The sequence below is a fragment of the Aspergillus niger genome (assembly GCF_000002855.4).
Source record: "Aspergillus niger supercontig An15".
NCBI classification, from domain to species: domain Eukaryota; kingdom Fungi; phylum Ascomycota; class Eurotiomycetes; order Eurotiales; family Aspergillaceae; genus Aspergillus; species Aspergillus niger.
The window spans coordinates 624,725-650,324 of record NT_166530.1 but is presented as its reverse complement, the minus strand read 5'-3'; the positions used below and the strand labels follow the sequence as shown (position 1 = coordinate 650,324).

Sequence of the window (25,600 nt, the reverse complement as noted above, 5' to 3'; positions counted from 1 at the left end):
AGCACCCTAATCGCCCACCTAGCATGGCTCCTCCCTAAAATGCCCGCATTCACCCTGTCAATAGGATGTGGATCCGGTCTCCTGGAAGCCCTAATACTGCATAACCATCCTAACCTCCAAATCACCGGGATAGAAGTCTCCGCGTCAGTCAACCGCTACCTTGCAGAAGAGAACTTCGACGTGGTCAGCGGAACTTGGGATCTGTATGCGCGTGCGCCGCAGGCGGCAGCATGGATGTTTGTTTACCCGCGTGAACCGAAGCTGGTTAGCAAGTATATTGAAATGTACGCTGATGATGAGAATGGATCTGAGTCATCGGTGCAGATGATACTTTGGTTGGGGCCTCGGGCGGATTGGGCCGATTATGAGCCATGCTTTCGCAATTCGTCGTTCTCAGACGTGTCTATCCCTGGTGAGGTGGGGATGATGGAGTTTGAGATGCTGGCTATTATGCGGAAGAGGTAGCGGTGTGTTTGATACTATCGCAGCAAATCTATCCATTTGGTCATCGGACGGACAGTGGGAGGGATATCTCTGGCCCCTGGCAGCGGGTAGATACTAGGATGGATGCTACTAGTAGCTTCGCTGATGTTTACGACTAAGTACTAGTACTACCTAATGCCAATTTAGGCTGACCGGTCGGTCGTCAAACTATCTAGTTGAGCATGCTAAGTCATGATATAAATAATTAGTGACATATTAGACGGCTTAAATCTCCCTTGAAACTAGAGCATGGCCTCTTGGGCAACCCGCTACAGGGTATACCAGTTTGGGCGGGTATCTTCTACTTATTCTAGACTGAATTCTTCAGAATTCGTAGTAATCGATGTACTGGAACTGACTCTATCCTTTCTGCAAGGCTTCTTGTTGGCCACCATGATTGGAAGTTGGGGTCTGCTACTCATACTGCGTCCAACATTGCTCATTGCTAGAGTTCAGACACGACACTCCCCTTCCCCTGTCATGCATACTGCCGGATTTCCACGTCACTCTGTATCCGGTGCTACAAAGACGGGTGGTGGCTTGCGTGCACCTTGCATTACGTGTAGCGAGAGCTATGCATAAATGATAGCTGGTAGCCAATTGAGAACATAGGATACATCTCTTACCAACCAATTGCATAACAAAGACTTGCATGTCTAAGCATCCAAGCAAACAAGCCCGGTCCATCCCTTGAGTATAATCCCAGGAGCATTGAATTGCGTAAATTCACGGAGATCTTCCCGCGGGGTTACAAAGGCAATATATTGGCTTGAGCGCTGGCAGTTGATGGTATCGCATCACATCACGTCATTAAAAAAAAAATCGGTATGCTTGTGTAACCTTACCCCCTGCTTTTACTTCAGCAGATAATGATCAGCAAATTCCCTTAGATGTATTCCTGTCTTGATGCCTAAAGTAGCTACACCATAGACTTGCACCCGTAAAAACGCTACCACTCGTTACTTGATAACCTATCTAGAAGAGACAGAGGGGGGACCCGTCACACTAACATGGTGATCAATACCAGCCTTGCGTAGCCCAGCGAGGATCTGCAAACTACAGGAGGTCCATTAACTACAGATTACATACTACTACCTCACCATTGTCATGGGTTATAAAAAGGCTCAACTGTCCCGGGGGTAAAGAGAGCATTCACCAAGCTCAACTCGCCATCTTATCATCTCTCATTCTACTACATCACTTCACTCCTTCTCCAACAGTCATCCACATCTTCTAGCTCCCATACCGCCAATATGAAGGTTTCCATTGCCCTTGTGCCCCTCCTCGCCGGGCTCGGACTGGCAGGGCCCATGCACAAGAGAGAAGAGCATTTTACCGGTGGCACAGACGCTGCGAACAGCATCAATGGCGCCAAGAGCATCGGCAGCATTGATGCTGCGGATAGCATCGACAGCATCAACAGCATCAATGGCAGGAGTATCGAGAGTATCGACAGCATAAATGGTGCCCACAGTATCGATGCTGCAGATAGCATTGACAGCATTGGCAGCATCAATAGTGCTCGCAGTATCAATGCTGCGGATAGTATTGATGCTGCGGATAGCATCGACAGCATTGACAGCATTGAGGCCGCCAACGCTGCTAATAGTATCAATGCTGCGGGTAGTATCAATGCTGCAGATAGCATCGACAGCATTGACAGCATCGAGGCCGCCAACGCCGCCAACGCCGCCAATAGTATCAAAGCTGCCAACGCCAACTAGAAGGGTGGATGAAACAACATCCCTATTTCGAATCATAGCCAGCCAATCTTATTCACCCAGTAAGTTATACATTCTAGATCACATCATGCTCCCCAAGTTCTAGGCAGCAGCATGCTAACAATGATATATGGCGGCAAAAGATGGACACTATGTGGCTACACCCGATTCGCAGCTCCTAGAAGGCGCTAGGGGATGATCGATCAATTCAAGTAAACGACTTTGCTCGTTTTACGGAGCAACGAGCTTTACACTCCGCTGATCCAAACCAGTTCCTCTCGTTACAATGACATGATGATTTCTTTGGAATTTAAGTAGCCATTTACCAGGTCTAATATGCAGTAGTTAATGGAGATGAGCTACATTTATTATTGCCAGCAATTTTTCTACTTCAGTAGAGGACTAAGCCGTTCATTGAGCCCTGGTAATGAATATCATATATCACCAACCGGTGTATCCCAGAGTCCAGCTATCTTCAAGCATAAAAGGGTCTAAGACCAAGCAACGATATTGAGGCCCTCCACTCGGACTAACTCTTGCAGACCATCTTCAGTTACCACACGGAATAATCATCATTTTGTGCACGCCGCTAGAAAATCTATATGAAAATACCAAAAGTAGGCTGGCATGACTTCAATGGCTTGTCAAAGCTGCAATAATAAGCGCCTCTCGCTTCTGAGCCGTCGAGAGCACACCATTCCGTGTCCCTCTCTTCCACATCCTCACCTTCCTTGAGCCCATGATCCAAAGCAAATGTCCCAGCCCTCTAGACCAGCACCCGTCCCGACCTCTGGCCGTCCAAGTCCGAAGCTGAAAAGCACATCCAGAGTAACCGTTTCTGGCAAAATATGAGATTCTCGTGCAGTCACAAAATACATCAACTAGTCTCCGGCCTGTCCCAACGGCTCTATACTCAATGCACACCTCGTCCTCCGAAGGAGGGCCGTGATATGCTGTGCCAAGAACACTTGTATCTGTGCTTGTAGGTCATAGTAATGCGGTTCCGAGTACAACACCAAATATCGGATATTATCACAATATTCACAGTGGTCTTAGTAAGAGAAAGCCAAGACTTGACGCTAAAGAGCTATATAGCATATGATGAATAGCAGTATCCTACTCCGAGGACACCTCCGATATACTATATTACGGAAAGCCATACCCGCCAGGTGCGCATATGTGGTCAGTGCCCATCACGTGCATCCCCGCGGATGGGGCTAAACTAGCGGGAATCCTCCGATCACGGCGTCCGTTAAGCGGATGTTTTTCTCCAGCCAGCAGGAACTCTCTTTCTTGCATCCCCTTTTGCACGGTATTCACAATGGCTGCTGCTGCTAGGACGCTTCGCATAGGTCAATTGCTCCTCTCCATCTCTTAACGTTCTTCTCCTGCCCGTCTAGTTGCTGACATCTTCTCTCGTGCAGGTCTCATCCCCGGTGACGGCATCGGCCGAGAGGTCATTCCGGTGAGTCACCACCAGCAAATAGCTTCCTGTCGAAACACCAATTCTAACGAAACGCTCTTCATCAGGCCGGCCGGAAGGTTTTGGAGTCTCTCCCCTCCTCTCTGAACCTCAAGTTCAGCTTCGTCGATCTCGATGCGGGCTTCGACACCTTCAAGCGCACCGGTAGCGCTCTCCCCGATAAGACAGTCGAGATCCTCAAGAAGGAGTGCGATGGTGCTCTGTTCGGCGCTGTCAGGTGAGTGCTACATCGATATCTCCTGTCCTTGTCTGTCACTGAATTCCCTCCTAACTAATCTCTGTAGCTCCCCTAGCACCAAGGTCGCCGGCTACTCCTCTCCCATCGTCGCCCTCCGTAAGAAGCTTGACCTGTACGCCAACGTCCGCCCCGTCAAGACCACCGCCGGCAGCACCGACGGCAAGCCCATTGACCTGGTGATTGTTCGTGAGAACACCGAGGATCTCTACGTCAAGGAAGAGCAGACCAAGGAGACCCCCAATGGCAAGGTTGCCGAGGCTATCAAGCGTATCTCCGAGAACGCTTCCTCCCGCATCTCCACCATTGCCGGTGAAATTGCCCTCCGTCGCCAGAAGATCCGCAGCGTTGCTGGTATCGCTGGCCTCCGCACCGAACCCATGGTGACCATCACCCACAAGTCCAACGTTCTCTCTCAGACCGACGGTCTCTTCCGTGAGACCGCCCGTAAGGCCCTTTCCGCCGACCGCTTCTCCTCTGTCCAGGTTGAGGAGCAGATCGTCGACTCCATGGTTTACAAGCTCTTCCGTCAGCCCGAATACTACGACGTCATTGTCGCCCCCAACTTGTACGGTGATATCCTGTCGGATGGTGCTGCTGCCCTGGTTGGTAGTCTGGGACTGGTTCCTAGCGCTAACGTTGGTGATGGCTTCGCCATCGGTGAGCCCTGCCACGGCAGTGCCCCCGACATTGAGGGCAAGGGTATTGCCAACCCCATCGCCACTCTGCGCAGTGTTGCCCTGATGCTGGAGTTCTTGGGTGAGGAGACTGCCGCTGCCAAGATCTACACTGCTGTTGATGCCAACCTTGATGAGGCCAAGTTCCTTTCTCCTGACATGGGCGGTAAGGCTACTACCCAGGAGGTTTTGGATGATGTCCTGAAGAGGCTGTAAAGGGTTGTTAAAAAAATGACTCTTGATGTATAAATAGCGAGATAAAAGAATCAAGCTTTTAGAGCGAATGTGATGTCAATTTTGTTTACAACATCTAAGGGTCTTGCAATAGTGGATGACTAGAATTCCTTGTCACGGGAATAAATACCATCCTACCTTACTAAGATTGAGAGGTTGACAGGAGATTGTACAAGGTAAGATGGTAAGAGGGGTAATTCCATTGCTTATATTTTTGTGGTCCCGTGAGCAGGTAATTCAATAAGAGGCAGTCTAGATTCGCGATGGCACGTGCCGACTATATCCAGGTGTTCCGAAAACATGAGGCGCAGCAAGAAGACCCAAGGTGGACAAATACCAAAGCGACACATCCTTGTCTGGCTCACCATGCTTCTCGTTGATCGCAGATGCAGTGACACGTATTTGGCCATCTGTCTGAAGGATTCTGACAGATCGCTCATTGCCATTATAGTCGATGGAGTACTCCGTGGGTAGATCGCTACAGACTACTAAAGTAATCGGGGGAATTATTTACCTACTAACTGGTTACTCTGGACTCTGCACTCCTACTAAAGATGCGCCCAGCTTCAGCCCTGAGTATTGCAGTCCCAATCGGGTATCGGGTGATGCGGCTCGTCTCGTCAGCTGGACTCCTGAACAGACAGACGGTTCTTTGCTTTTTAGTCTCCCTCCTGGTTTGTTTCAACCCGGCTCATCCTCGTGCCTCGTGCTGAACATATCCCAGCCTCACGCTTGTGGATGTGGGTCGGCGGAGATCGAACATCAAGTCAGTTGTTCCTGGCAGCGTTTTCCCACCAGATCTACTGCTAAGACCGATCTAAAGTAACTAATTAAATCAGTCGGTTGGTTCCTATCATGCGGCCAGTTACCGCCAGGGCCCCATGACCATATACCCACCGCGAATTCGATCCATAATCATGCGCTAGGGAGATACCGAGTTTGAGAAAAAGAAAATTCCACCACATACAAAGCAGTTACCTAGCGAGGAGCAGCTAAGAACTGCACGGAAGCCTCCAAGACATTAAACAACTGTCCCAGTCAGGGAGGAACTCTCCTAGCGTGGGTGAGGCGGTGCACGGGCGGCACCGTATAAGAGTGGAGGACATCCTGCGAGGGAGACGGCAGGACCTACTATTTAATTGGGGCGCGTTCCACTCCCATCCACAATGCCAACACGAACGTCACCTCAGCAAACTGTGCGGCCTCCCCGCCATAATAGAATCTCACAATTTTCATCGCCATTACCATTCCTAGCGCGCCTCCTCGTCAGGCTTCGCAACCTTTGCAGCACGAACATGGCTTCCTATACATCACTGAAACAAGTCATCGACAAGGAAAAGTTCGAATCGCTTAGTGACGAACAGCTTGTTGAGCTTGTATATTATCAATTTGAATCTGTCATCGAAAGACTCAAGAATGTGGAACAAAACATCGAGGGGGACGATACGCATCCCCAAGGCTTGCTAACCCGGACAGGCGTTGAGGGGAAAGCAGATAAAGATAATCTCACTCCCTCTCGATATCTTTTCGACGAAGATTACTCAGAGGTGAATCGAACCTTGACTAATGTTCTTGCGGTGCGATGGCTGCTCGATAATGATTACAGCACCTTCACTTGCCATCAGAAGGAATCCATGAGGTTAAAGAGCGCAACATTCAATGACTTTCGCGAATTGGCGAACCATATCCGAAAAAAGCCGGATTGGCTGATGGCCCTGATTGTAGCTCTGGTTCTGGGTGACGTGGGTAAAGACCATGGGCTAGCTAAAGAGGTGCAAGCCCGACTCCAGACTGTATCAGACAAGGACATGAACCATGATACAATCCTCGAAAAGGCTCTTGAATTAAGAATCATTGATACTCCGTTGGATCTTCTGCCGGCTCCTCGACGTGATGTGCTTCGAGGAGTGAGGCTGGGAGCCAAGCTCAATATCCCGCAGCTAGCCCAAGGTGAGAACGTTCCAGGAAGCCTTCAATGTCTTCAAGATCTTCGAGGCCAGGAAAGTGCCTTTGAGTTGAAGTATCTTGAGATCATGTTCGACGTGGCTGGTGCAGGGGCGCATGTTGATGCCTGCGGTTCAGTCCGGATGATTGAGCCGGTCTGTCAATCATTCCTACTTACTTACAAAATCCTGAAGCGCGTTGTTTCAAAAAAGATTACGATTCAGGAAGCGTACAATCAGGTCCTGCAAAACCGAGGCCGTATCCTATCTGAGAAGGGATATCCAAAGTTATCCACAGATGATGATAAAGAGCGGGCCCTCTTGCGCCTGTATGCAATGGGCAGGGTAGCAGATATCGACTTGGCAGAGCGCTTCCGCAAGGCCCTTCTCGGACTCCCCGATGATCATAGAGCTGAACTTATCAAAGAGCTTAATCAGAGCGGTCTGGAAGATGAACAAGCTGTAATTCTTTATTATATGCCTGCATTGTTTGCGGAGTTACTCCGCCACACCCAGCAGGCTTCCGAGGAAACGCAAGTAAAAGCGCTGACGTCGCTAATGGGCTTTATGAGACGCACATATATCGGAGCGAAGAATGTTCCCGGTGAAACGAACCTCATTATTGAGTGTGACGTGTCTGGAGCAAAAAGCAAGATTCAGGCACCGGAATTCCCGGAAGATCTTACTGGCTTGGATGAGTATACTCTCCCGTCGTTGGGTTCCAAAGATCCTCAGTTTTGGTAGCCTGCCGAAAGAACTCGATCTTTCTCGGGCTGTTGTCGAGGTCAGACAACAATTGGAGCAGCTTTCTGTCCACTCCATGTCACATCACGACTTGATGCTGTTTTATGTCTGCTTGCCTCTTCGCTCCGGTTTGCCACTTTATGCAAATCTGCTTTTTTCCTTTCGGGTTGGGAAAGGCCGATACCTTTACGATTGATACGACATTCATGACACTACGAATGGCGAGAACTTTGCTTTTCATTGTAAGGATCTCAGAGAAATCGGAAATTTCTGGGTAGTAGTACTATTGTGCATGCTCTGAATGATACCACTAGAACGCATCAACCATACAGTGGACAGACAGTCTTGCCGCGTTCAGCTAGCTTCTTGACCAACATTCTACTTGCTTCTCTCCAAATTCGTATATTCCTTTCTTATAATAGGGCCATCACGGTCATCCCTAACCCTGCTACTATTAGCTACTACTTAACTCCTTCAGTGTCAAGGATGACATGGGGCCTAAAGCCCCTGACAGGACCCCCGGAAGACACCCAAGCCATTAGGGTAATGCGTGGCAAGCACCAATATTGGCCGATTTGTTTTGATATTTGAAATGCATTTGGCAATAATCTCATCTGCTCCAGCAACATCAATGCATCTCCCAACGTTCATTTACTCGGATTCATAGTCCGAACTCCTCACTCACAGCCTCAGCAAACAATCTCACCCCCTCTTTCAGATCGCCCTCCTCCGCAGCCGCAAACGTCATACGAAAATGCAGATGGCCATTTAGCTCTTTATTCGAAGCGAACAGCGAACCCTTAGTTACAAGCACAGCCTTCTCCAAAGCCTTAGCTGCAATCTTCTCCTCCAGCCCAATTATCTGCGCACCAACCTCCTCCAGCGACAATTCGGACGAGCTCTCAAGCTGAGGATGCTGTCTCCAGTCAATCTTAACCCACAAAAACATGCCGAACTCCGGTGCATTCCACTGCACGATCTTCCTGGGCAAGTAGTAATTACAAGCACCAAGGAGGACATCCCGCCGCCACCGATACTCACGCGAGAGATCAACAAGCCACGCGGTGAATCCGTCATGTCCCCAGTTCTCATCGAGCAGATGCCAGAGCATGAGCTGGGAGGGGCCGCTAACTGCTAAAGTGCTCACTTCCTGGTATGCAGTGAACTTGTCGATGATTTGCCTGGATGCAGTGACCCAGCCGGCGCGTAATCCGGGAGCGAGAATCTTGGATGCGGAATCAATACGTACCACGCGCCCGGCTGTATCTAAAGTGAGGTAGGAGGGAATGGACTCAGTATGGAATATCCGAGCGGCTTTGTCATCTGCAGATGCAGAGCCATTGGCATCTTGGTCGTGATCATAGTAAGGGCCCATCCTCAGGAAATAGTATGGGTCATCCTCAATGATTATGAGGTCGTGTTTTTCTGCAACCTCATAGATTGCTCTGCGTCTTTCCAGGTGTTGGCTAGCCCCTGTCGGGTTCTGACCCGTAGGGATGGTATACAGCACGCGTGGTTTGGGAGATTGAGCATCATTCCAGGAAGAGAGTACCTCATCCAAGACATCAGGTCGCAAGCCATTCGCATCCATCTCAATCCCATAAACCCTAACCCCATTCAAATCGGCACTTTCCAGCGTCCCCGGGTACGTATACTGCTCCGCTACAACAGTGTCTCCACGATCACAGAAAATGCGAAACGCCGCCTCCGTCGCGGCAGTTGCACCACAGGAGAGGAACGTCGCCCAATCTGCATACGGGGGATTGTGAACGAGCTCAACATGCTCGGTGATGAAACGGAGTAAGTGTGCTGATCCGTTTGCAAGGCAGTAGTTTAATGCGATTGAGAGGTTGTATGTTGCACCGTTTTTGGCAATGGTGTGTGCAGAGTGGCCATTTTCCTGCCTGTTGGGTAGGTGTAGATTGGGTTTTGTTGTAGTTTTGATTGTCGGGACTGGAGGAGCCTCGCCCAGGGTTATTGATTCCCAGGGATAATAATCCGCAGTTGGTCGTCCTGTCCCGAGAGATATGATCTTGCGCGGACCGCTTGGACTAGACCCCTTTTTCAAAGCTGAGCCGGAAAAGTTCCGGCTTTCGATGCTGAAATGGTCGTCGAATCGTTTTGCAGGCGGTTTTGCACGGGTGTAGGGCGATTTGTACAGATCGGAGGAGACGGAAGGGGCAATTGTGAGAGGGAGAGGAGGCGCGGCAGCACGAAGGGCTTCGATTTCAGTGGATTGCAGACGTGCCATTATCACCGATGAATGTTGGGCTGAAGTGCCGAGAATCTTCAAGATATTCTTCACGACGTCTTAAACGATGGTCTTCTCTTATAGATTCGGGCAAGATAGCTAGCTAGACTTCGTTTATCTTGATATCGGAGAGATCGGAGTGATGTACTCGATCACTCCGAATACTCCGCCCCTCGTTGTCTTTCGCGTATCGCGCCTTTTTCCTTTCCTTAACTTTTGCGGATCTGTATAGGTAATCTTCATGTTTATAAATATGGGCTTAAATGGTATCTAAAGCTTTTAGTTTCATGCCTAGAGTAATTATGTAAGAGCTTATCCATCATACACCGCGCATGACAGAAGGATGCTTTCCCATTCCCCATAATTACTAGCATAGTACATCTGCTTTCACGTGTCTTATATTTTCGGGGCCTCTTTAAGCGCTCATTCAGTCTGTCTAACTCACAACATTCCTTGTGTGAGCTGGAAGGCTCAGGACTTCGTCAATATGAGGTTAAGAAGGGCTACCCTACAACCCATGATAATGGCAACAATTTCGGTATGAAGGTCGCTCACAACACTGTTTCAATATGCGTGTGCCATTTGCCAGGTATTATGGAGCGCTTACTAGCCCAGAAACTCGTACTTTATGTTCACAGTGTCCTTCCCCGGGTCCCGCTTACATAGTCACCAGAATATTCACTCGAGCGAGACCACATTGAGCCCTTAATTCATTACATCTGTCTGGGAGTAGTATAACATTAAGTGGTACTGGTGCAAATTGTCTTATCTCGGCATAGCCATTTACCCCGCTCCGAGAGTCCGACAACGCTACCCACGCCTCTCCGTACTCACCGGTCCACCCTCAAGCGTGTCAACGCAGTAATTGCACCATTGCTTCTGTGTTTGTATAATGGCAACTAGATTGGCTGCATGTGAGCCTTGCAGAAGGTCAAAGCTTGCATGCGACCACCAACAGCCGGTCTGCAATCGGTGCAGGGATGGCAACCGACCGGGTCTTTGCATCTATAGAAGTGCGCCCTTCAAAAGAAGAAAGACCAGCAATGCAGTGACAGATAATGGATCTTCCCACCAGTATAGTGTCCCTAATTCTTAGTTCTGTTTGAGTATACATTGGCTAAGACCCTGCCACTTCTTTGGGTACCGCCATATTTAGCTCTCCAGACCCGTCGCCCACAGCATCATCCCCACATCATGCAGGAGGAAATAGATATCCCAACCCAGGATATCTCGGGTCATCAAGCCATGTTGCTATCTTTAAGCATATCACTTCATCAGATAGTCAGAGTGCTACATCACATCAGAGTCCTAGCACCGCTTCTTGGACAGCATCTCTTTTCCCGCCTGACGATGATCTTGTCGTTCAGCGATGTGCAGATGCCCTCAAAATGCTTCTGACGAGGTTTTCCTTGCCTGCTATGAAAGAGCTTGTCAAGCTGTGGCAGGCAAGGGGCACGAATCTTGCTATCATGGGGGCTATGGTTGATCAATGTGTTGACAACATTCCCCTCCCACCCTCATCGACAAACGAAGACTGGCATCTGCTATATGCGAAATCCCTTCTCAACAACTCTTCCCAGCCGCTTAGATACTCACAACGCTCTACCTTTCCCGAGTTCTGTGCTCAATTCATTAACCAGAACATGCGATGGGAAACGCTCGCAATCTTCTTGTCAGCTGTTGTCCGAGCCACTATGGATATCCAGTTTTTCCCGTCGCTGTATACGACCGAAGAGAAGAAGTATAGCCTCCGAAAGCTATGCACGAGATTAGCGGACTATGCACTGGAAATCACCATATCTCTTGACTGTCTGAATGATCTTCAAGTCTGCTTGCAGTACGAAAACTTTATCGTGCATTCTCATGTAGACGGGGACCATAGTAGGTTTCCCATCTGAATGCTCCGCGTTCATGCATCACTAATCACACCCAGGCTACTATTCGTGGCGAAAGCTCGGAGATGTTATATCCTCGATATATGCTCTCGGCTACCATGAGAATCTCGATGAGAAGCCCGATACACCTCGCTTCTTGACGGAGCTACGCAAAGCTGTCTTTGCCCGCGTGTATTCGGCAGACAGGAACGTTGCCATCTTCGTCGGTCGTCCACCCCGCATGAACAGACAATTCTGTCATTTCCAGATCCCATCAAGTCCGCTTCCCGATGACGTCTGGTTTATCTCCTCTGACAAGCCCGATAATGAATTCGACGATCCTTTCAGCTGGAACCCGTCGACTAAAGCGAGTTATATGGCTGAAACTCGGTGGACTGCGTTGTGTGCCGGGGTCAAAGAGGATATACTTAATTTGCAGAGAAGTCGGCCAAGTGACATGGAGCTTTTCTATCAACGGGTTGCGTAAGCTTACTTTGCAATATAACCTATTCTTGTGTATAACTAACGGAGTCAGTGACATAAAAGCACAGGCTGAAAAGAATTACTCTTCACTGCCTCGACAGTTTCAGTTCCGCAACAATCTCAGGGATAGTACACTGAGCACCTTCGAACGCGACTTCATCGGCTCAGTGCAATTGAATCACTTGCACACGCTCTTCCTGCTGAATCTCCTCCTGCTCAGTGCTCCTACTGAACCCGATCCCACCCTCGTGGACATCGCCGACCAGATCCTCTCGGTAACAGTGGACATGGTCCTCCTGCGTGATCAACTTACAAACTCAGGAACATGTCTCTTGTGGAAGGTATGTGTCAAGCTCCGTGCTCATTTCGTACTTCCCATGTCTAGTAGCCCTGAAGGTAACTGTAATCGTTGAAGGTCGCCTATCATTGTCTCCCCGCCGCAGGAATTCTCCTACTTGCTCTGCTCAACGAGAGGGCCACTCCAAGCATGCCTCGTATAACACGGCCCAGAACGCTTCAGCACCTGACAATCCTCGCTGCGGAGATCCAGGCCGGATCGATCATTCGGCCCCAGGAACCCAACTATGAGCTAATGTCCAAGGCCATGCAAACAATTCAGAGCTTCCTAGATTCAGTCACTTCTGAACCCATGCGCGCTGTGCCAGCCATGACACCCCGCAGCCCGAACCTAATCGAATGGTCCAGTTTTCCTTACCAGCAATCCTTAGATTTTGAGATTGGTTTCTGGGAGAGTCTTGCCGACCATCCCCTACTAAGTTTCCAGTCTGGAATTATGGCGCCCGAATAGACATTTTTATTCATACAAGGCTCTGCAAATTAATACATATTAAAATCACAAAGTGTATTGAACTGGCCCTTTACCAAGAGTGAATCAATGTATATACCCCATGATCACGTGCCCCGTGGGGCGCCGGCGTCGGGAAAACTCTAATGGCACAACACATGACGGAGGCCCGTGGGTATCCATTTAGATATCAGTAGAAGCACGATTAAATATCGTCTGGATCGCAGTGGACACGGACTAGTGTTGCTTGTATCCCTGCATTGTTTCGACCCCTGTATCTGCACGGCGTTGGCACCCTTCACGTCCATCCCCTGCGACAAGTGTCCCATTTCGGGTCCATTTCCCCCCGCTCAATCCAGTGTGATCCAAGCTTGACTGTCCACAATGGAGGCGGAACTTCAAGCACAGATCCCCGGTCTTGACCGCGTGGTATCAGAGTACTCCGTGGGGTATCTGACCCATGCCTCCAAGGCCTATGTGGAAGATGCCAACGCTCCGTCGCCACTGGCCGAAGCGGCCGACATGGTCACCGAGCTCCTTGTCTCCGCATCGGGCGACTTCACCCCCGAGAATGAAAAGGCCATCCGCAACTTGGTTGAGAAATTCATTTCCTCGCTGAGTGCTGCTGACGGTGTGGACGCCGAGCGTCGCCAGATGCCCTTTGCCGCCAAGAAGCTCGACCAGGCCATCAATGTCGGCTCTCAACGGAATATGTCCTCTACTCTGGGTCTTGCCGGAGGTAACGTCGATCTGGAGTCGGCTAACGCCAGAAAGGTGGAGTCTAAGGTAGACCGCAAGAAGCTCGAGAAGGCGGAACGCAAGATTCGTGCCAAGCAGGAGAAGAAACAGATGAAGACAGTGCAATACGAATCATCCCGTCTTCTCAACCAGCCCGATAGTACTATGTCTTACGAAGAGTTCTTCATGGCGGTTAACCCTCTGCAGCTGGGTTCGGACTCCCAGTCCAAGAGCAAGGACATCAAGGTGGACAGCATCGACATCTCCGTCAGTGGTCACCGTATCTTGACAGACGCCTCCCTTACCCTGGCGTATGGTCGTCGCTACGGTCTCGTCGGTCAGAACGGTATCGGAAAGTCTACGATGTTGCGTGCACTCAGTCGCAGAGAAGTGGCTATTCCCAGCCACATCTCCATTCTTCACGTCGAGCAGGAAATCACAGGAGACGACACCCCCGCCCTCCAGGCTGTCCTCGACGCCGACGTATGGCGCAAGCGTCTCCTTGCCGACTTGGACAAGATCACCAAGCAGCTGGCGGACATTGAAGCAGAGAGATCCTCCATGGCAGACACCTCAAAGGATGCCGCTCGCCTGGACCACGAGCGCGAGGGTCTCGACATCACACTAAACGACATCCACTCCAAACTCGCAGAGATGGAATCAGACAAGGCAGAGTCCCGCGCAGCCAGTATTCTGGCTGGTCTCGGTTTCTCACCCGAGAGACAACAGTTCGCGACGAAGACCTTCTCCGGAGGTTGGCGTATGAGATTGGCTCTTGCCCGAGCCCTGTTCTGCGAACCCGATCTCCTCCTGCTGGACGAACCGTCCAACATGTTGGACGTGCCGTCCATTACTTTCCTCTCCAACTACCTCCAGACATACCCCAGTACCATCCTGGTCGTTTCTCACGATCGAGCATTCCTCAACGAAGTCGCCACCGACATCATCCACCAGCACTCCGAGCGTCTCGACTACTACAAGGGCGCCAACTTCGACTCTTTCTACGCCACCAAGGAAGAGCGCAAGAAGAACGCCAAGCGCGAATACGAAAAACAGATGGCCGAGCGCGCCCATCTGCAAGCCTTCATCGACAAGTTCCGCTACAACGCCGCCAAGTCCTCCGAAGCCCAGTCCCGTATCAAGAAGCTGGAGAGGATGCCTGTCCTGGAAGCCCCCGAGAGCGATTACGTCGTGCACTTCAAGTTCCCCGAAGTGGAGAAGCTCTCTCCCCCCATCGTCCAAATGTCCGACATCGCCTTCGGATATACCCCCGACCGACCCCTTCTCCGCAACGTGGATACTCGACGTGCAACTCGATTCACGTATCGGTATCGTTGGACCCAACGGTGCCGGTAAGACCACTGTCCTGAAGCTCCTCACCGGCCAACTCCAACCGACAAAGGGTCTTCTCTCGCAACACGCCAGACTTCGCATCGGATTCTTCGCCCAACATCACGTCGATGCACTGGACCTGACCACCAGCGCCGTCAGCTTCATGGCCAAGGCTTACCCCGGAAAGACAGACGAAGAATACCGCAGACACCTCGGAGCCTTCGGTATCACAGGTATGACGGGTCTCCAGCGCATGGAGCTCTTGTCCGGAGGTCAGAAGTCCCGTGTTGCGTTTGCATGCTTGTCGTTGACGAACCCGCACATCCTGGTTCTGGACGAACCGTCCAACCATCTGGATATTGAGGGTATGGATGCACTGTCGGAGGCGCTGCAGAACTTCGAGGGTGGTGTGGTTATGGTCTCTCACGATGTCACGATGCTGCAGAATGTGTGCACCAGTCTCTGGGTTTGTGATCAGGGTACGGTGCATAAGTTCGATGGCACGGTCAATGCTTATAAGAAGTTGATTACCGCTCAGGCTAATGAGGCGGGTGTTGTTGCTGCTCATTGAGTGGGGAGGCGGTGCGTTCACTGCTAGTAATGATAAAATGTTATGGATATCTTCAACGATGTTTGATCTCTCCCAAGTAGTAGCGGTTGATGTTCGCCGGTGTGTAGATTTCAGTAACTGCTCCTTCTCGTACGCCTCGGTCTATCTCGAGTAAATAAGCTTCTGGTTGCTACACTCTGTCGGGTATTGGTGGTCGCAGGGATAGCTCGAACCTGAGAACTAGCCACTCCAGTTCGAAAAGAAGAGCATACTACATCTGGCTTCACATACTAATTGGATCATAGTAATTGAACCCTGTGATAGATTGATTGGAAGTATAGTTGAATGATTAAAGTTGAATTCGACTTGCGGAAAAGCTCCGCTCGGATATATAAGTCCGCTATGCACCACTAGTGGTACCGCTCCGGTACCAGGAACCCAGAACACAATCCAGAGAATGGACAGAATTGGAAAAGAAAAGAAAAACAACAAAAACAAAAAAAATAGAGAAGATGTCCATGGATCAAACCCATATATTCCAGCTTGTCACAGTCCAATGTGAATTGGATAGATATCCAAAGAGAAAAAAGAAAAAGAAAGGGCCGAACGCGATTTGAACGCGTGACCTTAAGATCTGCAGTCCCACGCTCTACCCCTGAGCTACCGGCCCTTCTTGTTGTTTGGTTTGCTATTTTGTTTGTCTCTTATGCAGGGGTGCACAGATGTTCTGCTGTTCATTTGAGTCCCATGGTCCGTTGGGAGTTCTCCCAACATTAGTTGTAAATAGGCGGTGGTAGTGGTAGTGCTGCAGGTCATGATAGCGATATCGTATTTCTTGGTACCTGTAATAAATCTATATGTCTGTTTATCATTGGGAAAGCTCAATCAAGAGTCTAATAGAAGTGTCATGGAAGGCAAGTCAAAGACTACATGTAGTATCTGGGGTTAAGCATCCAGACCAGTACTGCGAATGCATGTTATTTACTTTGCCGGATTACATCATCCATTTATATCTATCTGGATATCATTCCGTCAATCCGAATCACCTCTTCGAGTAGTTAGTGTATAGGTCGAACCATGAACATGCATACATCCACCTGCAGACCAGCCCGCGTCGAAGCTCTGTCTCTTTGATTGAACAAAATAATGCAGTGGGATCATATATACTATGCTGATAAGTATTTACTTATATGAAATACAGTCCATCTAATCTAGAACCCCGCATCATCACCGCTATCACCATCGCCATCAATATCCATACCATCCTCATCGTCGTCGTCGAGTCCTTCGAAGCTCATGAACTGCTCATTCTTAGCATCGGTTTCTTCCTCAACCACGACGCCATCTTGGATTTCACAGTCCTATAAAAGTAGTTAGCATGCCGTTTATCTACATGGCTTAGCAGATTTCAAACGCACCTTGAGTACGGACTCTTTTCCGACCTGACTGTATCTTCCGACTGTAAAATTGTCAATAAGTTTACTTCATGACCTGAAATTGTGTGCATTGTAGAAGACTTACCGATACATCCTGTAAGGACACACTTCGGTCCGATGACTGCGTTGTCCATGATCACACACCTGGTTTATGTTAGAGATTAGGGTGTAGATAAGGCAGGAGCATGGGATGCCTACCTCGTAAGGCGCGCGCCGCTGCAGATCTTGGCGTTGGCAGAAATACACGACTCCTTGATGACGCACTTTTCCTCGACCTTTTCAAGATGTTAGCGTTGAAATACATAATCAATAAAGTTCACGATGCTCACCGTCACATTAGACCCCAGCAAGCAATCGCCCTTCGTGACAATAGATTTCGACGCGACTGCCTCCGGAGTAGCAATCTTCGCGGCATGGCTAAATGGTGAGGCAGCAGCACGGCCGACCTCTTCAACTGACTCGAGCTTGGCAAGACGCAGGGACATGGCCAACACCAGGGCGGCACTGTCCACGCGCCGAATGAGTTGCTTGGACGACTTGGTCGTGTATGCGAGGATGGGCGGCACCTCCACGGAGGATTGACTAGCTTTCGTGCTGCGGGCCTCGGAACCCTGAGCGTGGGTGGTGGTCATGCTGCGAAGATCGATTTCCTCCTCCAGAGAGTCGCCGTCGTTGCTTCCATGATCATCTTGAGCCTCCTTCTGTCCGCCCAGGATCTCATCAATGCCGAGCTTGGCGCTCAGTCCACGCTGCCACCCCGCTTTCGCCCAGTAGCCGATCAAGTCTTCACTTACGGACTCGAAGCGCTCCTGGTGCTGTGCAAGCGATCGAACCCACTTAGGCAGAATGTACAAGTGCGCATCGCGGTAGCTGGTCAGCATCTTGACCGAGGCATGCTTCTCCACCAGGGTGTGACGGAGTAGGAGTCCCTTATCATTCTCTATCTGCTCTTTCAAGGTATCCATGGGCATTGACAGGACCAGCTTTGAAAGCTCGTGACGCGAGACAGAAGGGACCTCATCCTGGTCGAGAGAAGTTATTGCCACAAAATCTGTAGGCTCTTTCTTGATCTCGTCTTGAATGCCTTTTGCGGGATAGAACACAGACAGGCCTCCTTGAGCAGCGGGGCCCAATTCACTCTGTGAGGCGAGCCATGCCTCAAGCAAATGCTCGCCAGGGATATCGCACAGCAGATCGCAACTCAGGAGCAAGAAATTGGATTGGATGCAAGCTTGTACTTCTGGTAGGCGTAGTAGTTCCGCGGTTCCTGTCGTCATCTTGAGGTCCTTCGGGGCGATGATCGTGGGGGAGGGCGAAGAGAGTGACGTGAGGTAGGGGTTCTGTTGTAGAGCGGCCTTGAGGGGAGCCAGAGCGGAGGGAGGTGTGATCAGGACGATATCTGAGCCGTTAGTCTTTCTCCCAAGCAAAGACCGCAAGACCCAACGGCCCCAAGGGGGCGCATTGCAGTTTCTCACCATTTATTCCTGCGCGCTTGCACCAATCCAGCGGGTAGTATACCATAGGCCTAAGCTGTGTATCCAATGGTATTAGTGACTGCTTGCTCTTGGGTCTGCGCGGAGAATTCGGCAATACATACAGCGATAGGGATTAAGCATTTTGGATTTTCTTCGGGGTTGGAGGAGATAGTGTTCAGACTCTCACCAGGACCACAGAGGATCAAGGCTTGGAAGCCACTGCTCGGGACTGGCGTGGCATGCACCATGGTGATTTGCGATTCCGATTTTGTGAATGACTATGACAGAACCCCGCGGACAATGGTGGTGGGGGTAGAGGACAAGGAATTGGGAGCCCTTGAAGCTGCAGGGGCCCGATATAAGCCTCTTGAAGTAATCCTCAAAGATTATCAGGCAATGCAAAGGAGCGACTGAATGATGCAATCTTGCAATGATTGTCAAATGCCTTCCGCAGGAGGAATAAGTGTGAAGCGCAAGAATGAATTGTGATAATAATTCATCTCCGCCCGAAATTTTGCCCTCAGTCACCGCTGTCACCCCGACAAACAGAACAAAAGCCACACCGCCTAAACCTAGTTATGCTACTACACAGTATAGTAGTCGACTATTGTGTGCGAGTCTAGGCACTGCAGTCTTGCCATGGTTTTACCCCCTTCCTGCAAGTCATGCATCCGGAATGTTCCTGTCCAATTGTCGGCGTCGGACGCAGGATTACTTACGCACTGCGCAGATTTGGCTTTTGGAGTATTTGTCCTGGCCAACTCAGCAGACTGAGCGTGGGATGCGAGTGCGCCATTTCCTGAGCTTCTAGGCTTTCCGCTCCGTTTCCTACCCACTGTTCAGGGGAAACGAGTGTGTGTACTACGATGCAGTTTTCCCATAGTCTATGCTCGTTCGTAATTATGTCTAGAACTGTGCACCGAGAAAGAATGGAAAGAATGGTTTGGTAAGGTATCCGCTAGTTTTCATGTTACACATAAACGTCTCCTTAGCAGGTGGAAACAGTCGCTGCATCTTCTCCGCGGTTCTTCTGGTCTAGTTGGGTCCATAGTGCTTGATAAAGTACTTAGCCATGGAGATGACCGGCTCCGGCTCAAGACCCTTATCCCGGCGGGCCTCGTCCTTGAGTGACTGGCAGGTTGCGAAGTCGTCGGGGTTACCGAAGAACCAGCCATTGTTATTCTGGGTGTACTTGAAGACATCCTGCAACTCAACGAGGACAGAGTTCCCATGGGTTGGGAAGTCATCCGCTGAGGCCATGGGAATGTAGCGAGATTTCTTTCCCGTAACTGCGACACCCAGTTAGCAACTCCCAGAGAAAGCTAAATTAGAAACCTACCCTCAGTGAAGGTCTTCACCATATCCTCATACGTGAACGCATCACTCACGCACTGAATGGTCTTGTTCTTCCACTTCAGTGGGTTCAGAAACATTCCGTGCACCATCTCACCAAAATCGTCCTCAATGGAGACCGTTTGGACCTTGCCTTCGCCACCTACCAAGGGAGCGTGCCAGGTCAGGTAGCCCTCGTTGTCGGGGAACATGGGGAAGCCACCGAAGGCCTGCGCGTACTCGGGAGTGACATAGTTCTCGAAGTACCACCCGGGGAAGGCGCCAATGACGGCGTCAAACTCCTTGAATGTTCGGGCATACAACTCACATCGGTGTTTGGCTATAAAGAGGAAAGTTAGACGCGGACACGAAGAAATCATGATGAACATACCATCCATGCCCGGAACGGGTGCAACGCCTTTGGTAAATATCGCAGGAGACTCGCAGGTACTGTAAATGAAGACCTTCACGCCTGCCTTGGCTGCAATCTCGATGAGGCGGTTGCCGAGATCCTCGTCAGTCGGCCCACCGGGTTGCGTTACCGCCTGGATGTTGGCGATCAGCGTGTGATTCATGGAATGAGGAGTTGGTGCCCTCGTAATCAAGAAGGCCACTTACTGGGTCATGGTGGTGGGTGTTAAGCCAGAATCCCCAGGCACCGGACAGGGCATTCTGCATGTCGTTGTCGTTGAATCCATCAGCCTTAACCACCTCAGCTCCTAGGCGAGCCAATTCTTTGGCCTTTTCCGACTGAGGGTTCCGTGTAAGCGCCCGGACGACGAAGTTCTGCTGGCTCTTGAGGAGAGAGAGGGAGATGGACCTTCCCTGGACACCTGGGATAGTGTGTTAGATATGTATACACGGCAAACGACGCTGCAAACCTGACTCACCAGTGGCACCGTATACCACGACCACTTTCTGCAAAGGAGCCATGTTTCTGGACTAACAATGTCAGACAAGGAGGTTGAGATTTAAAATAAACGGATTATGCTTCGGGCGAGACACGCAAATGGAACTTGTAAGGTTGCTGAACGAAATTATGAGGAGAGGAGGTAGGTGTATTTGTATCCATCAACAGCGCCACCCCGCCAGAACGTCTACCCTTGCGGTGAGTTAAATTCGCACGCAGTGCGACTAGATTGGGGGAACGAGCCGGCGAGGGATGGGCTGTTCGGCTGACTCGAGGGAATTTGACCAAAACGGCGAATGGTTTCTGCATGTCGCATATGCATCTATGACAGCGATGCAGCTGCGGCTTTTCCAGTAATTGGCTTCGTCGACGAGGGAGGGAGAGAGTTCGTCTGCATGGTGAGACATCGAACACTTCGATTCAATGGACAGGCAGCGTGGACATGGTCGAAAAACCAGTTTTTGGGTCACAATTAATGACCTCAGTTCTTGGGAAGGCGACGCTCGCAGACGGATGCAGTCCACTGATTCGCCTTTTGTAGGTACCACCTCTTTTTGAAAGCGTACTTTAGTACATGTTCAAATCTGTCGGCTTCGACCGGACCTGGCCCGGCTGGATAGCATAATAGGGCATAGTAGTTTGTATCGAGCTCTCTCGAATAGAATCGACTTCGTGGGCCGGTTTAGGATATACGAGTAATACTACTTTACCACTGGAAGCGGAGCACAGGAAAGGATATCAGGTATGCTGAATGAGATAATAATACTACCAAATAATGCTTGTCCCACTAGCCCCTCTAATGCAATTACTGTATCTAAGTAGCCCGCTGCCCGGAACTAATACTACTAGTTATGTTCATCGTAGTACTGATTCGACAGTCAATTACATGTGTGAGATGTACTTTATATATAGTCGGAAACCATCTTCTGTTTGTCGCTCGGACCATCATTGCGTCGGGCGCAAGCCGCAAGTATGCCTTATCTAGGTTGACGCAGGATCAGTCTAAACAGTTGCGGGGATGAGGGGACAACTATTGAACGTTAACAATGTTCTGGTCCGGTCCACTGATGCCAGTGATGTGCGTCCCCTACATGATACATTTGAAAATGGATCGGTCCAGCCAACATGACCGGTCTGCCGCAGCGTTTTAGTCCTCCGTGCCAGCGCTCAATGAAATAGCAGGGGCAACGCACATCCAAAACCCTTAAGGTAGGACTGCCGCTGCAGGCGCGTTATTGAGGTTCATATCAGTCGGTCGAGAGTTGAGTACTCCATAGATAATTGTCTTCCCTATACCATGCCACGTGACTGTCCGTATCATCACGTGCAGATCTACCCGCTCACGTCACTGGCACCAGGCACCATCAACAACAGATCGCCAAACACACCAACACTACTAACTGGCACAGCTGCAACATCCGTCTTCTTGACGGATTCACCCGAATGACCCTCCAGTGACCTCATCCATCACAAGAAACTATATTATCCTTGAAGTCTGCGAAACCGAGCCATGGACTAATCCATTGTTGCATCATCATCTTCACACCAACGCTAGCAACAAAACTTGAGATCTTCGCAGCAATGGACGAGGTCAGCCCCATTGCCGAGCTCCTGGGCCAGGCAATCTACCAATTTACACAGATCAAACCTTTGTTACCAACCTACGGACATCTGCTTGTCTCTGCGCTCTTTCCCATCTACATCGGCGCCCATGCATCCCTGTCAAGACCGTCTTCGGCCGCGAAACCTGAGAAATCGGAGGAAGATGGAGACGAATCAGAAGAGGAAGAAGAAGCTGGTGGTATTCAGAAGATGGAGGGCCTTGCACCAAGTGATGCATTGATGTTTCCACTGACAGCTGGTTTAACCCTCGGGGGCTTGTATCTGGTCATTAAGCACATGGGCGCTGATCTGCTGAATAAGATTCTTGGCTACTATTTCTCCCAGATGGGTATGCTCTTTGCTATAGCCTTCCTAAAAGACTCTTTTGCTGTCGTGCGCTCATTCGTCTTCCCCCGCGAGTACAGCAGCTCTGGCAAGATTTGGAAGCGGAGATCCACCCAACGTGTCTTTGAAAGTGCTTCCGAAGGTGCCTCTAGATGGGAGTCTTCGGAGGTGGGAATCCGGAATTCTCCCCTCCCTGGGTTCTGGGGGTCAATCCCATTGCCGCATACTGCTCGTGCAGCACTCTGGACTTGCCGTGAAATAGTATATTGGCGCGCTAAGCTTAGAATCCATATACATCGTGTTCTCCGCACTGAATGCTGGCTTAGTATCTTGGACATTATCAGCATAGCTGTATCATTCCCTACAATTGGTTACTTCACTTTTGTGTCCAAACCATGGTGGTTGACCAACTTCCTGGGATTCAGTTTCTGCTATGGCACCCTGCAATTTATGTCGCCGTCTACCTTCATCACCGGATCGCTGATCCTGGGATCTTTGTTCTTCTATGACATCTATTTTGTCTATTTCACCCCACTGATGGTGACGGTTGCAAAGACCTTAGACGTCCCGATCAAGCTCCTGTTTCCGCGCCCTGCAGCGCCTGGGGAGGCACCCGATACTATCTCCCTTGCTATGCTGGGACTGGGCGACATCATCATTCCCGGTATGATGGTAGGCCTGGCACTCCGGTTCGATCTTTATCTCTACTACAAGCGCAAGGGCCAGCAAAAGGCGCGAGCAGAGGGCAAGGACTCAGAAATAGTCAAGCCTGTATATCAGTCCGCGCTGGGAGGATGGGGAGAACGGTTCTGGACCCGTTCAGTGGTACCAAGCAAGCCGCAGCTGGACCCTCCCTACCACAACGCCCGATCTTTCCCCAAGCCTTATTTCACCGCCAGTCTCATTGGATATGTCATGGGTATGCTTGCGACTCTGATCGTAATGCAGGTGTTTGACCATCCCCAGCCTGCGCTCCTGTACCTTGTACCTGGGGTTTTGATCTCTCTGTGGGGAACTGCATTGGTGAGAAAGGAGATCCAAGAGATGTGGGAGTTTAGCGATGCGGAAGAAGACGAGGAACAGGAGCCCACAGATGATAAGCAAGCAAAGGATTCGGTCGAGACTGGCGGGCAAGCATCTCTTTTCTCCCGGATATTTTCCAAATCTCATGATGCCGCGTCGAATAATGCTTCCAAGGAAACTGCAGAGAGACAGGCGTCGGAGGAATCCGCCAAAGACGAGGATGATACCACGAAGAACTTCGAGTTATTCACCATTTCCTTGTACTATCCTCGGAAGCAACAGCAACAGTCTGACAAGACTCAGAAGCCCACAGAGCGTGTTTCGTCCCCGGAGGACGATGAAAATTGGGCCATTGTTGGTGCTGACCGGGATGCTGAACCGCCCGCGAAGCGCCTGCGTCGGAGTCCCAGACATGCAGCCGACCAGAAATAAGAAGCTGCGCAGCCACTACCAAATCATGATCTCAATAACGCTATAGTGAAAATTGACCGTTAGATTGTTCCACTGCGTACATCTCTATAGTAGACCCGTATAGTATTTCTTAGGGATAAAAGACGCACGGGTGACCTCCCACGTGACCTTCCCCAGACATAGCGGTGCGGAGTAAGTACGGAGTAGTTCGGGAGTCTGTAGAATCCCCCGACAGCTTCACCTCAACTCCAATCCCGATACACCCAGTCACTCCTACATCTCCTCACCTCAATCGGGCACACGCCCCAATCTCACAGCCCAAGTGGCGCGGGATACTACCCTTCTCTCCCCCACTCAACACTACAACATGGACTTCTACACCTCCCCCCATAACCACACCAAGAACCCCGGATCGGCCGTCTCCCCAACCGCATCCGCAACCACATCGACCCGCGAACCCAAGCTTCAACTCCCCTCGACCACCGACCCACCGGGCCCCTCCAACCCCCCAAAGCCCCTAGTATGGCTCATCTTCGGCGCAACAGGCCATATGGGCCGCTCGCTCGTCAAAACGGCTCTATCGCGGAATGACCTCGTCAGCGCCGTTGGCCGCACCTTCGAAACCAGCCCCGCAGCCATGTCCAAGCTCGAACAAGAACACCCCAATAAGTGCCTCGGACTACTCTGCGACGTGCGCGCCCGCCCCACCGTCCAACGCGTAATCGACGCCACGATCGCGCGCTTCGGGCGCATCGACATTATCGCAAATTGTTCCGGGTACGGAGTAATCGGGGCGTGCGAGGACCAAGACGAATACGATATCCGGGACCAGTTCGAGACGAATTTCACAGGCACATTGAATATGATTCAGTTGTCGTTGCCGCATTTTCGGGAGCGTGGGGCCGGGCGGTACTTGATTTTCAGTTCGACGTCGGGGGCCCTGGGAGTGCCGGGATTGGGACCGTACTGTGCGAGTAAGTATGCGGTTGAGGGGTTGATGGAGAGTATGCTCTACGAGGTGGATCAGTTTAATATTAAGACTACGTTGGTGGAACCGGGGCATATGAGACGCGATGATGTGGGGGATTTGGTGGGTGGTGTTGAGGAGAGTATCTTTGGCGGCGGTGGTGGGTATGGCGCGGAGGAAGAGCAGGATAGTGCCAACAATTTGGCGCTGGGGTCACCGTTGCCGCTTTATGGCCATTTCTTGGTCAAGCCGCCGAGCGAGCCGTATAATACGCCTACGTCGCCGGCGGCGCATGCGAAGCGCATGCTCATGTGGTTGGGGGATAAGCAGCCGGCAAGTGCGGTTAAGGCGGCGCATTTGGTTTGGCAGTTGGGTCATTGCTCGTATCCGCCGTTGAGGCTGATTTTGGGGACGTATGCCGTGGAGAGTATTCGGGATCGCTTGAAGTGTATTATCGAGGAGATCGAGGATTGGAAGTACCTCAGTTTTCCGACGGGGGAGCAGCAGGGGCACCAGCAGGGGCACCAGCAGGGGCAGGGGAAGGAT

At 50.7% G+C, this 25,600-nt stretch overlaps 13 protein-coding genes and 1 non-coding gene across 14 annotated transcripts; 9 read left to right on the top strand and 5 right to left on the bottom strand.

Moving 5' to 3' along the window:
• Nucleotides 1-39: 39 nt before the first annotated feature.
• Nucleotides 40-1,065, top strand: An15g02520 (hypothetical protein; the record flags this gene model as incomplete). The annotated part of the gene is made up of 2 exons (XM_001396753.3): nt 40-417; nt 730-1,065. 2 exons carry the CDS (start codon nt 40-42, stop codon nt 1,063-1,065), a joined length of 714 nt encoding a protein of 237 aa, XP_001396790.3.
• A 671-nt stretch (nt 1,066-1,736) lies between these two features.
• An15g02510 (uncharacterized protein) lies at nt 1,737-2,207 on the top strand (the record flags this gene model as incomplete). Its single annotated transcript, XM_059744540.1, has 1 exon — nt 1,737-2,207. The coding sequence occupies one exon, from the start codon at nt 1,737-1,739 to the stop codon at nt 2,205-2,207; it is 471 nt and encodes a 156-aa protein (XP_059606734.1).
• Nucleotides 2,208-2,645: 438 nt separating this feature from the next.
• Nucleotides 2,646-3,503, bottom strand: An15g02500 (hypothetical protein; the record flags this gene model as incomplete). Its single annotated transcript, XM_059744539.1, has 4 exons — nt 2,646-2,722; nt 2,817-2,970; nt 3,081-3,183; nt 3,367-3,503. 4 exons carry the CDS (start codon nt 3,501-3,503, stop codon nt 2,646-2,648), a joined length of 471 nt encoding a protein of 156 aa, XP_059606733.1.
• A 22-nt stretch (nt 3,504-3,525) lies between these two features.
• An15g02490 (uncharacterized protein) lies at nt 3,526-4,815 on the top strand (the record flags this gene model as incomplete). Its single annotated transcript, XM_001396750.3, has 4 exons — nt 3,526-3,556; nt 3,629-3,669; nt 3,735-3,904; nt 3,972-4,815. 4 exons carry the CDS (start codon nt 3,526-3,528, stop codon nt 4,813-4,815), a joined length of 1,086 nt encoding a protein of 361 aa, XP_001396787.1.
• A 199-nt stretch (nt 4,816-5,014) lies between these two features.
• On the top strand, nt 5,015-5,659 carry An15g02480 (hypothetical protein; the record flags this gene model as incomplete). The annotated part of the gene is made up of 2 exons (XM_059744538.1): nt 5,015-5,017; nt 5,285-5,659. The coding sequence occupies 2 exons, from the start codon at nt 5,015-5,017 to the stop codon at nt 5,657-5,659; spliced, it is 378 nt and encodes a 125-aa protein (XP_059606732.1).
• Nucleotides 5,660-5,999: 340 nt separating this feature from the next.
• An15g02470 (uncharacterized protein) lies at nt 6,000-7,520 on the top strand (the record flags this gene model as incomplete). The annotated part of the gene is made up of 1 exon (XM_001396748.3): nt 6,000-7,520. The coding sequence occupies one exon, from the start codon at nt 6,000-6,002 to the stop codon at nt 7,518-7,520; it is 1,521 nt and encodes a 506-aa protein (XP_001396785.3).
• A 661-nt stretch (nt 7,521-8,181) lies between these two features.
• Nucleotides 8,182-9,771, bottom strand: An15g02460 (uncharacterized protein; the record flags this gene model as incomplete). Its single annotated transcript, XM_001396747.1, has 1 exon — nt 8,182-9,771. The coding sequence occupies one exon, from the start codon at nt 9,769-9,771 to the stop codon at nt 8,182-8,184; it is 1,590 nt and encodes a 529-aa protein (XP_001396784.1).
• A 1,469-nt stretch (nt 9,772-11,240) lies between these two features.
• On the top strand, nt 11,241-12,936 carry An15g02450 (uncharacterized protein; the record flags this gene model as incomplete). The annotated part of the gene is made up of 4 exons (XM_001396746.3): nt 11,241-11,652; nt 11,705-12,128; nt 12,181-12,469; nt 12,544-12,936. The coding sequence occupies 4 exons, from the start codon at nt 11,241-11,243 to the stop codon at nt 12,934-12,936; spliced, it is 1,518 nt and encodes a 505-aa protein (XP_001396783.3).
• A 381-nt stretch (nt 12,937-13,317) lies between these two features.
• An15g02440 (uncharacterized protein) lies at nt 13,318-15,574 on the top strand (the record flags this gene model as incomplete). Its single annotated transcript, XM_059744537.1, is given in 1 exon segment — nt 13,318-15,574. A coding segment is annotated over 1 exon segment (2,257 nt), but the record flags the coding sequence as incomplete, so codon positions are not given.
• A 577-nt stretch (nt 15,575-16,151) lies between these two features.
• Nucleotides 16,152-16,223, bottom strand: tRNA-Cys (GCA). The gene has a single exon. It is a non-coding gene; the product is annotated as a tRNA-Cys (tRNA).
• Nucleotides 16,224-16,764: 541 nt separating this feature from the next.
• Nucleotides 16,765-18,712, bottom strand: An15g02420 (uncharacterized protein; the record flags this gene model as incomplete). Its single annotated transcript, XM_001396744.1, has 7 exons — nt 16,765-16,914; nt 16,972-17,012; nt 17,075-17,133; nt 17,188-17,264; nt 17,319-18,388; nt 18,465-18,519; nt 18,587-18,712. 7 exons carry the CDS (start codon nt 18,710-18,712, stop codon nt 16,765-16,767), a joined length of 1,578 nt encoding a protein of 525 aa, XP_001396781.1.
• A 324-nt stretch (nt 18,713-19,036) lies between these two features.
• Nucleotides 19,037-20,729, bottom strand: An15g02410 (uncharacterized protein; the record flags this gene model as incomplete). The annotated part of the gene is made up of 7 exons (XM_001396743.3): nt 19,037-19,045; nt 19,184-19,292; nt 19,531-19,753; nt 19,804-20,136; nt 20,188-20,341; nt 20,415-20,629; nt 20,687-20,729. 7 exons carry the CDS (start codon nt 20,727-20,729, stop codon nt 19,037-19,039), a joined length of 1,086 nt encoding a protein of 361 aa, XP_001396780.3.
• Nucleotides 20,730-22,287: 1,558 nt separating this feature from the next.
• Nucleotides 22,288-24,108, top strand: An15g02400 (uncharacterized protein; the record flags this gene model as incomplete). Its single annotated transcript, XM_059744536.1, has 2 exons — nt 22,288-23,342; nt 23,487-24,108. 2 exons carry the CDS (start codon nt 22,288-22,290, stop codon nt 24,106-24,108), a joined length of 1,677 nt encoding a protein of 558 aa, XP_059606730.1.
• Nucleotides 24,109-24,454: 346 nt separating this feature from the next.
• An15g02390 (uncharacterized protein) lies at nt 24,455-25,600 on the top strand (the record flags this gene model as incomplete). The annotated part of the gene is made up of 1 exon (XM_059744535.1): nt 24,455-25,600. A coding segment is annotated over one exon (1,146 nt), but the record flags the coding sequence as incomplete, so codon positions are not given.